Here is a 16,310-nt window from a genome sequence, read left to right on the forward strand (position 1 = left end):
CTCTGGCTCTATTGTTTAGACTCTGTCCCCTAGTCCTGAACTCCGCAACCAGTGGAAATGGTTCTCCTCTATCAACCCTATTTGCTCCCTGTAATATTTTTGAAAACTTTGATCAGATCACTGCTTAACAATCTAAACTCCAGGGAGTACATGCCTCGTTTGTGCCATCTCGCTTTGTAATCCTTGGAGGCAGTGGCATGGTGGTATTATCACTGGGCTAGTAATCCAGAGACTCGGAGTCATGCTCCGGGGACCCGGGTTCGAATCCCGCCAGGGCAGCTGGTAAAATTTGAATTCAATAAAAATCTGGAATTAAAAGTGACCATGAAACCATTGTCGACTGTCGCAGAACCCCGTCTGGTTCACTAATGTCATTTAGGGAAGGAAATCTGTCGTCCTTACCCGGTCTGGCCTACATGTGATTCCAGACCCACAGCAATGTGGTTGATTCTTACATGCCCTCCGGGATAGGCAATACATGCTGGCCCGGCCATCAACACCCACATCCCACGAACGAATAAATAAAAAGTCCAGGCATCATGCTGATAAATCTACGCTGCGCTCCCTCCAAAGCCAGCATATCCTTCCAGTGCTGTGATGCCCAGAACTGTTCACCAGGTGTGGTCTAACCAGGGCTTTGTGTAACTGTAACTATACTTGTATATTCCTATCGATACAAAAGCTGCCATTCCATTAGCCTTTTTGAATATGTTCTGTTCCTGTTAATGGCATTCTAATGACCTCTTTTGGACCTCCAACCTTTCAAGCTGTTTATCATCCAGAACGTCCCCTTTATAGGTTCAAAATGGATGACCTCACATTTGCCTACATTGAACTCCATTTGCCACAGTTTTGCCCATTCACTCAATCTATTGCTCTCTTTGTAATTTTCTGCTTCCACCTAAACGGCACACAACACTAACATTCTGCCTCATCGGTAAAGTAAGATACGTGGCTTTCAATCCGATCATCTAAGTCTTTATTAAATATAAAGTGAGGCACAAGCACCTTGTAGGACATTACTTGTCACATGCTGCGAATTACAGTGTTTGTCCATTATTCTCTGTCTCCTGTCACTTAGCAAATTTCCGAACTAGATGAAATGCCTTTGGAAAAGCCACATAAATAACATCCAGAGACGTTGCTCTGTTTAATCACCGCTTCAAAAGCAGTCAGGTTTGTCAGGCATCCAGCAGGCTCTCTCCGATCAGTCGAAGTGTTTCGGTATGTCTCGTCACCCCATCTTTAATTATAGACTCAGGAATTTTCCTGACAACAGACTTTAGTCTGACTGGTCTATAATTTCCTGGTTTTCCTCTTTCAATTATATACCTTGATGCCTTTACAGAAGAAAAATCTGTCAATTTCATTCGAGAAACCACAGGAAAGTTACAGCTCAGAAGGAGGCCATTTGGCCCATCTTTCCATGCCAGCCCAAGGACACCCAGGTGTCCTTTCTAATCCCATCTTCCTGCACCCGGTCCTTGGCCCTGTAGCTCACAGCACGGAAGGTGCAGATCCAGGGACTTTTTAAAAGAGTTTAGGGTCTCTGCCTCCACCACCAACCCGGGCAGCGAATTCCAGACCCTCACTACCCTCTGTGTAAAAAAGTTCTTCCTCATGTCTCCTCTATTCCTTCTCCATCAATTCTTGAATCTATGTCCCCTGGTTCTAGAATTTTCCACTAAGGGAAACAATTTTATCCTGTCCACTCTATCTCTCCCCCTCATAATTTTGTACACCTCGCTTAACTCGCCCCTCAGCCTTCTTTGTTCCAGTCTCTCCTCGTAGCTACAAAAAAGTTGCCACAGTCCCAAATGACCATAAGCCGCTTTCTCCTTTGAGGGTGAGGGGAGAGCTGACGGGTGGTGATTTAACCTGAGGGTCACCACACCTCAGACGAGGAGGCGGGGCCTTTACGAATAACCTCAGCCAGTCCAGGAATTGGGAATTGAACCCATGCTGCTGGCCTCGCTCTGCATCACAAACAAACTGTCCAGCTAACTGAGCTAAACCGGCCCACCCAAAAAGTTTTAATTACCCCCAAGCATCTGCAGCTCTCCGTGGAGAGAGTTTACACGAGAAAACATTTTCCTCCTAAATGGTCCGGTTCTAACTTTAAGATTGGGTCCTCGATTCTTGAATAGCCCACCAGGAAAAATCATTTCTCTCTATCTATTCTGTTAACATCATAAATACCTTTAATCAGATCCCCTCTCAGTATTCCATACTCGGGGGTATACAAGCCAAGTTTTTCAACCTGGCCTCATAACATTTAAACCCTTCAGTCCCGGTATCGCTCTGGTCAACTTTTCCAAGAATCGTGAAAGGGGGTTTCTAATGAAGGTAAGTGGGGCTCAGCTACAGTGACATCCATGGTCAAATCGTCTGCTCATTGCCAAGAGGACCTAGGATCTGTATCTAGGGTCGCCGTTGGACTGGCAGCACTTGTGAAACCAAACCCCAGGATCAGTCTAAGCATGATGAATGGGTGGCAGAGGAGGAGGGCCCATTTCCCGTTAGAGCAGCCTGCTTGAGTAGGTCCTTTTAGTTCATTTGTGGAATATGGACATCGCTGACATGATGCATACGCCCTTGTGAAGTTGGTGGTGGTGAGCTGCCTTCTTACCTCTGCAGTCCATGTGGTGTAGGCACACCCGCAGTGCTGTTAGGAAGGGGGATTCAGGATATTGACCGAGCGACAGTGAAACAACGGCGATTTAGTTCCAAGTCAGGAATGTGGAGGTCATGGAATTTCCATGCGCCTGGTGCCTTGCTCTTCTTCAGGTTGCGGCACATATTACCTGATGTGATGAGTAACCTGTGGGTCTTTTTTCAGCTACAATGAAGCCTTGATGTACCTTATCCATGCTTACCAATACAACAAAGAGCTGCTGTCAAAAGGGATATACAGAGGGCATGATGAAGAGCTGATGTCACATTACAGGCGAGAATGTTTGCTCGTAAGTACAGATGACGACACAAACAGTGCATAATTAATATATTCCTACAGGCGGCTTCGATCAATGACTCACTTGAGTCAAAACGTAACGTTTGCTGTTTTGTTAATGCAGTCCTGCTCCATGTAAATTTGTGATGGTTATACAGTGCATTCCCCTTTATTCGCTGGCCATATGAACATATATGAAAGCTGTGACTTGGACATCAGGTTTTATATATATATATATATATATATATATATCCTGGTGGTGTTAATGGTGTTTGAAATATTGATCTAGGCACTGCCCTGTTAATATCTGATGGACATTGGTTCAACTCTCACCATGACTCCTGGGGTGAAACTTCCATTCTGCTGGAATGGTTCTGCTCTGTTGAGTTTGAGAAATCTCAACCTAGCTTCTACTGAGGGAGCACCTTGCGGTCTCCTTCTCTTTAATTAAAACTAAGTTAACACTCAAACTCGGGGGGAGGGGAACAGAAAAACATCTCACCAGTACAGAAAAGTGAAGTTTGAGGGACATGGGCAGAAGAGTGGGAGTTTTACTGTGCATCTAGTCTTTTTAATAAGTTTAATAATTACATAATGAAAGATGTAACTCATCTGTAAGCATGAGTAATTTGGAAAATAATACGTTTTACATATAATTCGTAACATAGAATTTAAAGCACAGAATCAGACTAGTTGGCCTAACTAAACTATCGTGATCCTTATGCTTCACACACGTCTCCTCCCACAATTTTCCATTTAACCTCATCAATATATCCTTCTATTCCTTTACCCCTCATGTATTTATCTCACTTCCTCTTGAATGCGTTATGGGCCAGGGTTTAGAAAACTCCAAAGTATATCATGGAGTTCACCTGACCTACAACTGATTTTGGTTACGATGAGCACAAGGGCCTGCCTTTCAGGTGTTATTCAGCAGAGGTCTTAGGCGCTTTTTTAAAAAACAACTTTATCCTACGAATTTAGTTAACATTTCTATAAACACACACAATAAGCATTTCTATCAACTACACACATAAATACCACACACAGCTCCAGTAATCTATGTATAATCCTTAATGAATTCCCCCTTTAACTGTTCCAATTCAATAACAAGATCCCATAACCAGAAACCCCTTTACAAAGGTGTGGCCCAACACACGACCCTCTTACTGTCTTTAAGACTTGGTTTGGATACTCTTGTTTCCTTCCCAAAACAGCAGGTTTGAATTCCTTCCAGAAAACAATTATTTATTTTACGTTTCAAGCAGCCTGGAAACAGCTTTTAAAATGAAGATAAACCCGCCGTGCCGCTCTGACGCCAGCTGCCATATTCTCCGGCGCCGGTTTTCAGGCGCGGGCGGGGATCACGCCACGCCGGTCGGGGGCCGTTGGCAGCGCCCTCCCCGGCAATTCTCCGGGCCCCGATGGGCCGAGCGGCCGTTGGTTTCTGGCCAGTCCCGCCGGCGTGAAATGGACATGGTCCCACACGGCGGGACCTGGCTGGTAGGCCGGCTGGTGCGGTCCTTGGGGCCGCAGGGGGATCCGGACTGGGGGGGTGGGGCCCTGGTGCCCTGGCCCGCGATCGGGGCCCACCGATTTGCTGGTGGGCCTGTACAATGGGGGCACTCCTTCCTTCCGCGCCGGCCATGGCGGAGCCCTACAGAAGACACCCCCCTGCGCATGCGCAAGAATACGCCGGCCGGTCTGAGCATGCGCGGAACCACGCCGGCGGTTCTGCGCATGCGCTAACCCGCACCGGCCCTTCGCCGCCGGTTGGCACGGTGCCAACCCCTCCAGCGCCAGCCTAGCCCCTGGAAGTGCGGAGGATTCCGCAACTTCCAGTTGGCCCGATGGTGGAGTGGTTCGAGCCATTTTTTTACGCCGGCATCGGGGGATTCGGGAGAACCCCGTCCATGGTGATTGGCCAATTCATTGACCATCAGCTAACCGATTGAACCAAATCCTTCCAATCTTTCAGGTGCCAGAAAGTCTGAGTTTCTCAAGTTAAAAATCTAAATCTTCACAGCCCAGTTTATTATTTTGCAACTTTTGAGTTCCTCACTTCCCCCGCTCGACTTAAAGATATATGTCCATTAAATATCCATGGGTCAGAAAATGCTAACAACAGAGTAATAGAAATAGGAAATAAGGGAATCAACAGGAAGAGTCTGTGATAGCGAGTAAAATATAAAAATAAAAGGCATAGTTTTGAAGGAGTTGCAGGAACAGAGAGATTGGGGGGTGTATGTGCACAAATCATTGACGGGGCAGGGCAGGTTGAGAAAGCGTTTTTTACAAAAGGCTTATGGATCCTGGGTTTTATAAATCGAGGCATAGAATATTGCATTTAATTTTGTGCACCGCCTGAAACCTTCATGGTTTCAAAAGCCTCTTATCAAATCTCCTCTTAGCCTTCTTTAGATCAAGCTGAACAACTCCGACTTCTCCAGTCTGTTTACAAACTATAATCCTTTATCTCTGGGACCATTCCAGAAAATATCTTCAGTAACCCCTCGAATGTATTATGTTTCATCCCGGGATTGAAGGCGGTTTGACACGTTGCTTTGCTGTGCTTTTGGTAGAAGCTGAATGAGCGTGCTGCAGCTCTCTTTGAGTCTGGAGACGACCAAGAAGTCGAGGAAGGTCTCACCACCATGAATGAGTTGGTCGTACCCTGTCTGCCCTTGCTGTTGGTGGATGAAATGGAGGAGAAAGACATTGTGGCTGTAGAGGACATGAGAAACCGATGGTGTTCTTATCTGGGGCAAGAAATGAAAAGTAAGTATTGTTGGGTGACTTTTGAGCTGTCCAGATTTAGAGACCTGACATGAAAGAGATGTTCAGGAGGTTCCGAGATAAAGTATATTGAACTAGATTTTAAGCAATCAAGTTGAAAGAAAGCAAAGAATCATAAACGGCTAATTATCACCAGAAATGGGCTGTACCGGTGTTAGAACAAGTTTTCGAATGATTTATTTTGAAGGGATGGAGTAGACTGAAACAGTCTATTTCCAATGCTTGACAAGGTCTATAATAAAGGGATACATATATATTATGATATAAAGGGACAAAGAACAAATGGACACAGATATATCCGAAGAAAGAACAGCTTACAATTATCCCTTAACACTTACTACTAAATTTCCAATTAAACAGTACAGAAGGAGAATGTGCAAACTCCACACATACAGTCACCCAAGGCCCAAATTCAACCCAGGTCCCTGGTGCTCTGACGCATCAATGCTAACATCTGTGCCACCGTACTGCCCCTGTCTCTCTAATGCTTTCAAAATGTCTCTCTGCCTTCCCTGACTCCACCCAGCAATTATCTCATCTCCCCAAGCTGAAAAACAAATGAACTTTCCAGGGACTGAAAGCACATTAATTCCCCAGGGACTTCCCCAGGCAAACCACTATGCAATAGCTCGGACTGAAAAATACATTCCTTTGTCAATTTCACCTGCTTGTTGCTAAACCACGCAGGCCCTGCTAGTGTGTAGGATGAACACCATCATGGATTGGTTGGGCCGAAAGCCTTGGGAGGAAGACACTGACGTAGTGGCAATGAGACTGACTAATAATTCAGAAGCCCAGGCTAACGCTGCGATAACATGGGTTCATATCCCACCACAGTGGAAATTCAATTCAATTAATAAAAACCTGGAATCGAAAGCTGGCCTCAGACTATGAAACTATCTTCGATTGGGGTAAAACTCCATCCGGTTCACTCATGTCGTTTGGGGAAGGACATCTGCCTGGCCTGGCCTACTCCAGACCCACAAGTGTGGTTGACTCTTAACTGCCGTCTGAAACGGCCTAGCGAGCCACTCTGTTTATGGGCAATTCAGAATGGGCAACAAATGCTGGCCTGGCCAGCGACATCCGCATCCCACAAAAGAATTAGCACACTGGGCTAAATCGCTGGCTTTTAAAGCAGACCAAGGCAGGCCGGCAGCACGGTTCAATTCCCGTACCGGCCTCCCCGAACAGGCGCCGGAATGTGGCGACTAGGGGCTTTTCACAGTAACTTCATTTGAAGCCTACTTGTGACAATAAGCGATTTTCATTTCATTTCCTCTTTAAAGTTCTTATGTCATAGTTTATGAATGATGTGAGAGAAGTATTTTAATGAATTATTTAAAATCTGAAGACAATAGCAAAGTGTCCAGATTACAGACCAGTGAGATGAAAATTGGTTTCAGAGGGCTTTGGAGATGTGGGTAGAAAGTCCGGCAAGTTACTTTGTCAGAAGCAGCAGGGGGAGGGAGTGCTCCTTAAGTGGCCTTTTTTTTTAGTTAAGCTGCAGTTGGGGTGGTGTATGCAGTCATTATGCCTTCCTTTATGAGGATATAAAAACCAAAAAGAACCAACATGACTTTGCATTGTGCAAGATGTGGAACAAACATTCTGGTTCCAGTGTCATTTAAGGTTGTTCTGTGAAACATACAAAAAAAAAACACACTCACTAATCGATCAGAGTTGGAAGTATCGTGGGCGGTCCATGGAAGGCTTGGTACGAAGAATAAGGAGGTCATTTATTATTTGGAAGGTGTGAACCCAGGTGGGGTAGAGTAACAAAGAGATCTTGGAGTACAAATGCATCAGTCACTAAAGGTTGCGCCACAGGTTAACGAGGCCATTTAAAAAAAAAAAAGCAAGCCAAACATGAGGATTTATTTCTGTAGGGACAGAATTGAAAAGTAGGGAAGTTGTGCTAAACCTGTATTGAACCTTGGTTAAACCACACTTGGAATATGGTGTGCATTTTGGACCGCTGTAATATGAAAAGGATATGGAGGCACTGGAGAGGTGGGAGTACCTTGGAAAAATAAGGCTGAGGGATGACCTAATAGGGGTGGTTAAAATGATGAACGGTTTTGCTAGAGTGGATCCAGAGAGACTACTTCTTCTTTTTGGGGGGGGGGGGGGGGGGGGGGAGAGAAAAACTAAAGACCATTGATATAAGAGACCCACCGAGAAATCCAATGGGGGATTCAGAAGGAACGTCCTTACCCAGAGAGTGGTGAGAAGGTGGAACTCGCTACCGCAGGGAGTGGTTGAAGCAAATAGTTTGGATGTGTTTAAGGGGGAACTTGACAAGCATGTGGGGGGGGGGTGACAAAGGAGTAGAGGTTATGATGGGAGATTTTGCTGAGAAAAAATGGGAAGAGGCTCAAGGGAAGTATAAACACCGGAATGGACTGGATGGGCCGAATGCCCTGTTTCAATGCCACATATCCGATGTGACTTCAGCAAATAAGTTCAAGATAATATATATATATGGCTCTCAAATTGTTCCTGTGTTCAGTATTACGGTTAATGGTCAGTAAAGTTGCAGAATAAGGATGGGGATATTTTTAACGGGGTGCAGGTGAAGAGAAAGGAGATTTTTAAAGTAAAGGTGACTTAAAATCAAGCGTTCAATGTTATCAGGGGTTTTGATGAGCAGGAAAGAAGAAACCTTCGCCACTGGCAAGTGGATCAGCAACCAGAGGTCAGAGTTTAAAGAACTCGAGGGGAAATGAAAACTGATTCCATCCAGAGGGTTGTTAAGATCAGGACTGCACTTTCGGAAAGGGTGATGGAATGAGATTAAGTAAGACTTTCAGAGGGCTTGTGCTTGGAAGAGGTCTGATTGATGGGGTCATGGGGAGAAAGCTGGGATGTGGGAATAAATCGGACAGCTGATCCAAAGTGCAGACACAGACACGATGGCTGAAAGGCCATTCTATGCTATAAGCTTGTATGGTTTCAAGACTCGGAAAATGTGTCAGAAAAACGTTGTCCTAAAATATGTGCAGTTGAATGGTTTATTCAATGGAGAAAGCAAGATGGTATTTCTATCTCGGGGATATGTCAAGGAAATAAAAGGCAACGAAAGGTCGATTGAATCAAAAACTCGAATAATCGATTAAGAATTGTCCATGATTTAAATTGTTGAGATTGTCAATTTATTGAAAACCCTTCTGGTGAAAGCTGCCTTAAAGAATAACTGCATATTTTTGCTTCCAGTGTTGAAAATATTATTAGATGTGTAGATTTAGAAGCAAATTTTGCTATTAGCTGCAGTGTGGAAATATTCATGGTTCAGGTATTGTCTGTAAGACGTGCTGCTTGGTGCTGACTGGTTTGCGATTGGAAATTCATCTAAAGACTGTAGAGGGGTGAAGGGCATTGGGTTGTTAATACATGTACTACAGAACAGTGAGTCTGAAGTGTATTCAGTGGGTGATAAGTAGCAAAGGATGGGGAGCTAGGAAACCAGGAACGGAAGAGGGGGAGTGTCCTTGGGCATCGGCTGGGATGCGGAGCACCATAGATGTCCCCAGTTCCCCATCCAAGTCTCTCGCACACCAGTCCCGGCTTCAGCATATATCAGCCATTCCTTCACGGCCACTGTGCCCAAATCATGGAACACCCTGCCTAACGACACTCTGGTATCACCTTTATCACACGCAGCACAGTTCAAGGAGAAGGCCCACTTCTACGTCCTCAAGGACAGTTGGGGAAAGGCAATAAAATGTCAGCCTTGCCCAAAATGCCCACATCCTGAGAATTGCATTTTAAATTTTATTACACCATGATAGGCATAGGAATTCTCATTTGAAGTGTTTGCACAGCATTGAACATTGGAAATATGACTGAAAGATTGTGATAGCAGTGATATGAAGACTGGAAGGTATGACCGAATAGAGATTAGAACACGGGAAACCTTTCTGTACACCGCCGAAAGTCATACCTCTGGTTGACGTTTAAAATGAATACTTTGGGTATTTTTATGATTAAAAGAAAGATTTGCATCTCTCCAAATATCGTTCAGACATCAGGAAGCTCAAGTCACTTCAGCTGCAGTAATAAAGGACTTTTCAAAATATGGTCTCTGGTGTAACGTAGGAAACCATTCCACACACATCCACATCTCTTTCAGTGGGATTAGTGATGGGATTACCAATAAAAAGATTTTTTTTAAGAAAGATTATTGATGGGATCATTATTGACCAGGATACCTGAGAAAAGCCTGCCCTCCGGAAAGATTGTCTTGCCTTGGAGGTGGTACATAGATACATAGAAGATAGGAGCAGAAGGAGGCCTTTTGGCCCTTCAAGTCTGCTCCGCCATTCGTCACGATCATGTCTGATCATCCAACACAATAGCCTAATTCTGCTTTCCCCACATAGCCTTTGATCCCATTCTCCCCAAGTGCTACATCTAGGTCTGAGAACAGGTTAATGGAACTTGGTGCAAGTGAGGCCGTGGGCAGCAGAGGGCGCAAGTATGTAATTGGATGCCCATCTCGGCATCAAATGTGACAAGTTTGAAGACGGTCAGGTTTAGTTGTCATAGAGAGGGATGGAGTTGGTAACTAGGGAATGTATGAAATACTTGGGGGAAAGTGCTGAGAGGCTGTTCTCCTTGGCTAGAACTAGAGGGCTTAGTCTCAAGACAAGGCATTGGCAATTTAGGACTGAGATTAGAAATGTGTTCACTTAGAGGGCTATGAATCTTTGGACGCCATCTCAGAGGGATGTGCATGCTGAGTATAGTCAAGAGTGAGATCAATAGATTTGAAGGGATTTGCTGGATGTGGAGATAGGACCAGGAGGCGGTGCTGAGGTCAATGATCAGCTCTGATCAGATTGAATGGCAGAGTAGACGGCAAGGGCCAAATGTCCCGCTCCTGCTTCGCCTTTCTTCGAAACAGTGCCATGGGATTGCCTTATCATTCCGCGAGTTCAGACAGGGCGTCAGTTTAGCAGGTCGAGCAAAAGCCGAGATCTCTGAAAGTGCAGCACTCCCAACACTGGTCAGCTTGGATCTCTCACACAAGCCTCTGGAATGTTAACTCTGAGCCGTGGCTTTAGTAATAGATATGACAGTTTGGGAAGCAGAGAGTTGGTTGAAACATGGGAATTTCTTTGCTCCCAGTTGCTCTGCCCACACTTCAATGTCCAGGTGCCGAGAATCCTGGGATCACAGGGCAGATCTGGCATTATCTTGGAGTGAGAAAGAGGGTTAATGTTCCAGGACTGTGACCTTTCATCACAGCTGGGTAAAGTTAGAAACCAGCACCCTTCATTCTCACCACCTTCCTTTTGAGGTGGCCCCCTATCCAGCCCCACCGCTCCACACCCTTCCACAACAGTATAAATCACGTCCTATTTCCAATTCTCTCTCGCTTTGACGATAAGTCATTGAGACTCGAAAACGTTTGCTCCGTTCTCTCGCCACAGGCGCTGTCAGACCTGCTGAAATTGCCCAGCACTTGTCTTTGTTTCAGATTCCAGCATCCGCAGTAATTTGCTTTTATCTTAATGCTGGAAATGTGATTTGTTTTGAGCCCGGCTCCCTGTGAAAGTGTCTTGGGACATCTTACCGTGTTAAAGGTGCCATAACAACGCATGTTATTGTCAGTGAAACGTGCGCAGACAGCAGATTTGTGTTATGTGACATGTATCAAGTAGACCTGCTGTGGAACTGCTCGCGTGAATCACTGGGTGGGAAGCATTGCGTCACTTACGGCCAGTGCGTTGGCAAATGTCATTTTTGTTAACCAATAAATCTTGCCCCTCTGATTCCCTTTTGCAGCCAACCTACAAGAGAAACTGACCGACTTCCTGCCAAAGCTGCTGGACTGCTCAACTGAGATTAAAGCTTTCCGCGAGCTGCCAAAACTACCTTCCTTCTCCACGCATGAACTCTGCGAGCGCTTTGCTCGTGTAATGGCATCTCTCAGTCGAACCCCCGCCGACGGCAGATGAAAAGAAACACGGGACAATGTACCTTTTTTTCTTTTTTGGGGGGAAGCACGTTACAACCAACGAGGACTTCTTTTGTTGAAACTTGTTTTTCCGTTCTGGGATATTACTCTTGCCTTCCCGTCACAGAGTTTGCTTGCTGCTGCTATAGATTTTACCCGTTTTTAAAAAAAAAAATTAAAAATTAAATTAACAGCAACCATTACCATAAATGAACTTTTGAAAGGGCAAGACTGACAATGGACACAGCTCATGCGCATGATGCTGTGGGCACAATTGGAGGAGATGGTGATGATGGAGGAGCGAGAGAGGAAAGAAAGGAAACAGATGTTCAAATTAAGAATGGAACTTTTCGGAACAAGAGATCTCCCTCTCTTCTGCACCCCTGCTCCCACCACCAAGTTTCTGTAAGAGTGTTAATTCGTCACGCTACCAATTTCTTTTTGAAAGAACCATAATCTCATGTGCTGCATTTTATTCTTTCCAGATTACTCTTTATGACAGTCAGTAATATTGGAAGTGTGGGTGCTGACCTTCCCTCTCCCCCTCCCCCCCCCCCTCCCCCTTCCCAGGAAAATGATGTCATGAGGCTTGTGAAGGAACTGAAAGAATAAAGTTTTATTTATGGCTATTTTTTGATGTAACGACAAAATCGCTGAAGTTCAGTGTTTTTCTTTGAAATATCTCTGTTGCTCCGTGCGGACAATGGGTTTTCCCCAGAGTCTCCTGGAGTTGAAGATTGATCTCCGAGGGAGGGAAAGTCATGGGAGGCGTTTGTCAAAATTCTGCTTTACGTTCTTCCTTTTCTTTTGAACACTTTGAGATTGAAGAAAGGACCTCTTCTCTAGAAAAGAGGCTGAGCTGTAATCTTATATAGAGGTCTTTAAGATTATGAAAGGATTCAATATCATTGGGATCGAGAAGATGTCTCCACCATTTGGGAGGCCAAAATGAGGGGCCTTAAATATAAGATAGTTATTGATGAATCCAATAAGGAATTCAGGAGAAACTTTTTCACCCAAGGAATGCACGGTAGCATTGTGGATAGCACAATTGCTTCACAGCTCCAGGGTCCCAGGTTTGATTCCGGCTTGGGCCACTGTCTGTGCGGAGTCTGCACATCCTCCCCGTGTGTGCGTGGGTTTCCTCCGGGTGCTCTAGTTTCCTCCCACAGTCAAAAGATGTGCAGGTTAGGTGTTGGCCGTGATAAATTGCCCTTAGTGTCCAAAATTGCCCTTAGTGTTGGGTGGGGTTACTGGGTTATGGAGATAGGGTGGAGGTGTTGACCTTGGGTAGGGTGCTCTTTCCAAGAGCCAGTGCAGACTCGATGGGCCGAATGGCCTCCTTCTGCACTGTAAATTCTATGATCTATGAATGCGGACGCAGTAAGAAGTCTGACAATACCAGGTTAAAGTCCAACAGGTTTGTTTGGATTCACTAGCTTTCGGAGCGTAGCTCCTTCATCAGGTGAGTGAAGAGTTTGGTTCCATAAACACATATATAGACAAATTCAATGATGCAAGATGAAACTTTGAAAGCGAGTCTTTGCAGGTAATTAAGTCTTTACAGGTCCAGACGGTGCGACTGGAGAGAGGGAGAATCACAGATTGAAGAGCTGTGAATTGTCTCACGCCAGGAGAGTTGGTAGGATTTTGCAAGCCCAGGCAATTGCCAAGCTTCTCAAGGGCAATAGAGATGGGCAATAAATGATATCCTCGCCAGCGATGCCTACATCCCATAAAGGAATTTTTTTAAATATGCACACCAGTGTGTTCGCTTTCCAAATGGCCATGGCAAGGCATACTCTTGAGGATGAACCAATGGGAGGAGTGCAATGCACGAGTCCATGGCAGTGTTGAACTAACACAATGGCCAAACAGAGTGTGCACAAGACGTGAACCCTTCCAGGTGTGCACGTGTACAGCTTCACAGCCATTTTAAAGTGATTCCACAGTGCAAAAGCAAATCCGCACAGCAAAGGGTGGTTAGAGGGACCGTTGATGTGGGGGAGGCACATGATGAAACCTCAATGAATACACCTCAGCACAGCTAGCAATATTGGTGGAAAACCTACACGTGCTCCACCCCGGAGTTCTGAGAGGATAAGCTAATGCTATGAATGTGCTTGGTGGTGTAGCCACCTAAAATGGTTGATTCCCGATTAAAATGGTCAAACCCCAATCTAAAATGGCGAACGAAAGAGGCTGATGGGAAAATCAGCCAACAGGACTCAAACGGACAGCTGTAGGTAAAACAGTGTATTCGGCTCTGGGGAAGTCGGCCCAGACCGATACCTGCAGCCATTAACATCACAACAACCCAGCCATCTGCATAGTAAGCAGCCATCCCCGGGAACAATTGCTACACATTAGCAACATAAAGCCGATCCAGACTTTTCGGCGCCAGCAGTGGCTGAGACAAAGAAAGGTGGACGACCACCCCCCGATCAAGGAATCGTCCCATTATTGGAGCATATTGAACCAAGTGATTGGGACCAAGTCCAATCACTTGGAACCAGGGTCAAGGTCCGCCCTGAGGGGTGGGAAGCCCCTGGGAACTATAAAAATAGGGGCCAAGTTCAGATCGACCCTTCTCCTGCTCGCAACCTTCGAGACCATTCGACAAGGACAACTTCAGTATTACTCCAGCGATCGCTACCCGATAGGCGCTCCTGACTATCGACTCGTACCAGCCCTTTTGAATCCCGCAGGCCAGACCCAGTTCGATAGACCATTCATTTCCCTGACCTGGTGGGCCATCTCCAAAGTTAAGTATTGGCCTTTAGTGGTAGGTAGTAGTCTAGAAGCAGGATTATTGTATAAGTATTTATTGCTGTATATAGTAAATGATCGTTGATTTAACTTTTACTAAGCGGTGTGCTGCATTATTAATCATTACTTGAGCTTGAACCACGTGGCGGTATCAGAAAGATACCTGGCGACTCGTGAGCAAAGGTGACAGAATTAGAGCTAATAAAACTAAGGCTAATAAGAGCAACAGTGGGTAGGAATGTAAGAAGTAGGAGCAGGAGAAGGTCATTCAGCCCCTCAAACCTGCCCCACGATTCAGTAAGATCATGGCTGATCTGATCCTGGTGAGACTTGTGAACGGGGCAGTGAAAGAGAGCGTGGACCTAGTGAATTAGAGGCTCGCCAGTCTGGAATGTCCACATGCTGAAAAAACCTCACAAAGTCTGATGTTACAGGAAAATGACTGGTGAGAATTTTGCATGTTTATCTTTGAAAATGTGTGTAATTCATTAGTGACAAGAGATTTTATTAGTGGTAATGTACCAGCAGTAATAAAATTTATGGGATTAGGAGGGTTTATTAATTATACATTAATTTAGAAAATAAATTAATTAACACCTAATAAAGATGGCAGGGCAGGTGATGTGTTGCGACTGCAGAATGTGGGAGCTCCGTGGAGCAAACACATCTGTAGTGACTGCAGCTTGAGGATCTTCTGCTCAGAGTCAATGAGCTGGAGACAGAGCTGCAGATACTGTGATACTCTGGAAGGGAGAAGGTTACCTGGACACCTCATATAATTTACAGTGCAGAAGAAGGCCATTCAGCCCATTGAGACTGCACCAGCCCTTGGAAAGAGCACCCTACCGATGCCCATACCTCCACCCTATCTAACCTTTCTTGGACACTAAGGGCAATTTATCATGGCCAATCCACCTAACCTGCATATCTTTGGGCTGTGGGAGGAAACCAGAGCACCCGGAGGAAACCCACGCAGACACGGGGAGAACGTGCAGACTCCGCACAGTCAGTGACCCAAGCCGGGAATTGAACCTAGGACCCTGGAGCTCAAAAGCAACTGTGCTAACCACTGTGCACCCATCATACCCAGGAGGCAGCCACACCCCTTAGAATAGGGTTGCCTGATTTGGCCAATGGACAGGAACAGGAAGGCTTTGAGGACCTCGCAGTTTGTATGGATGCGAGTGAGATATGCAAGGTGGATGAGCAAACTGAGCATGGTACAGGAAGCCAAACAAGCAGGGGTTGAGGATCTGGGTGGGGAGTGGAGGGAATAGGTTAATAACAATGTAATGGTAGCAGCAGACAGTATGGCCAGAAGGATAGACACAGTCATCTGTAACTGAGAACATGAGTCCAGATGGATGTGTTGCCTGCTCACTGCCAAGGTTAGGGATATCTGCTCGGGATAGGAGAGAAACTAGCAGTAAGAGAGAGAGGACGTGAACATGACTCGAAAAGAGGTTCTACTCAGGAAGTATGAACAGCTAGGAGCTAAATTAAAAAGCAAAGTGTCAAAGGTACTAACCCCTGGACCTGAGCGACGAGCAAATTGCATGGGATGTTAACATTGGCATTTCTGCTTCTTAGTTCCCAAGGAGAGCCATTGGACTCAAAACGTTAACTCTCGGCACGATTTATAGGAGAAGCTTCTAAGTGTGGTCACGAGCAGAAATTGCCGGGTGATTCCCAAGGTGACCCCCAGGGCCCTACGGCCATCGATCGGGAGGAGGGAGCGCTGGAGGCCAACCCGGGGCCTTCCTACAGGGTCACGATGGTGCTTAGCCGCTCTCCCGAGTCTCCCCCCGCGCCCCCCCCTTGTGACAACGGTGC

At 45.7% G+C, this 16,310-nt stretch overlaps 1 protein-coding gene across 5 annotated transcripts in view; it reads left to right on the plus strand.

The window, feature by feature from the left end:
- The window catches only part of usp25 (ubiquitin specific peptidase 25), a 204,646-nt gene extending 192,288 nt beyond the window's left edge, over window positions 1–12,358 (plus strand). For all 5 annotated transcript variants that reach the window (XM_072513112.1, XM_072513114.1, XM_072513115.1 and 2 more), the window contains 3 exons: window positions 2,840–2,963; window positions 5,533–5,728; window positions 11,537–12,358. In XM_072513112.1, coding sequence (XP_072369213.1) covers window positions 2,840–2,963; window positions 5,533–5,728; window positions 11,537–11,709 — 493 coding nt within the window. In that variant the 3' untranslated portion in view covers window positions 11,710–12,358. The remainder of the gene's footprint in view (window positions 1–2,839; window positions 2,964–5,532; window positions 5,729–11,536) is intronic.
- Window positions 12,359–16,310: the final 3,952 nt, after the last annotated feature.

Source organism: Scyliorhinus torazame, chromosome 8 (assembly GCF_047496885.1).
Source record: "Scyliorhinus torazame isolate Kashiwa2021f chromosome 8, sScyTor2.1, whole genome shotgun sequence".
NCBI lineage: Eukaryota > Metazoa > Chordata > Chondrichthyes > Carcharhiniformes > Scyliorhinidae > Scyliorhinus > Scyliorhinus torazame.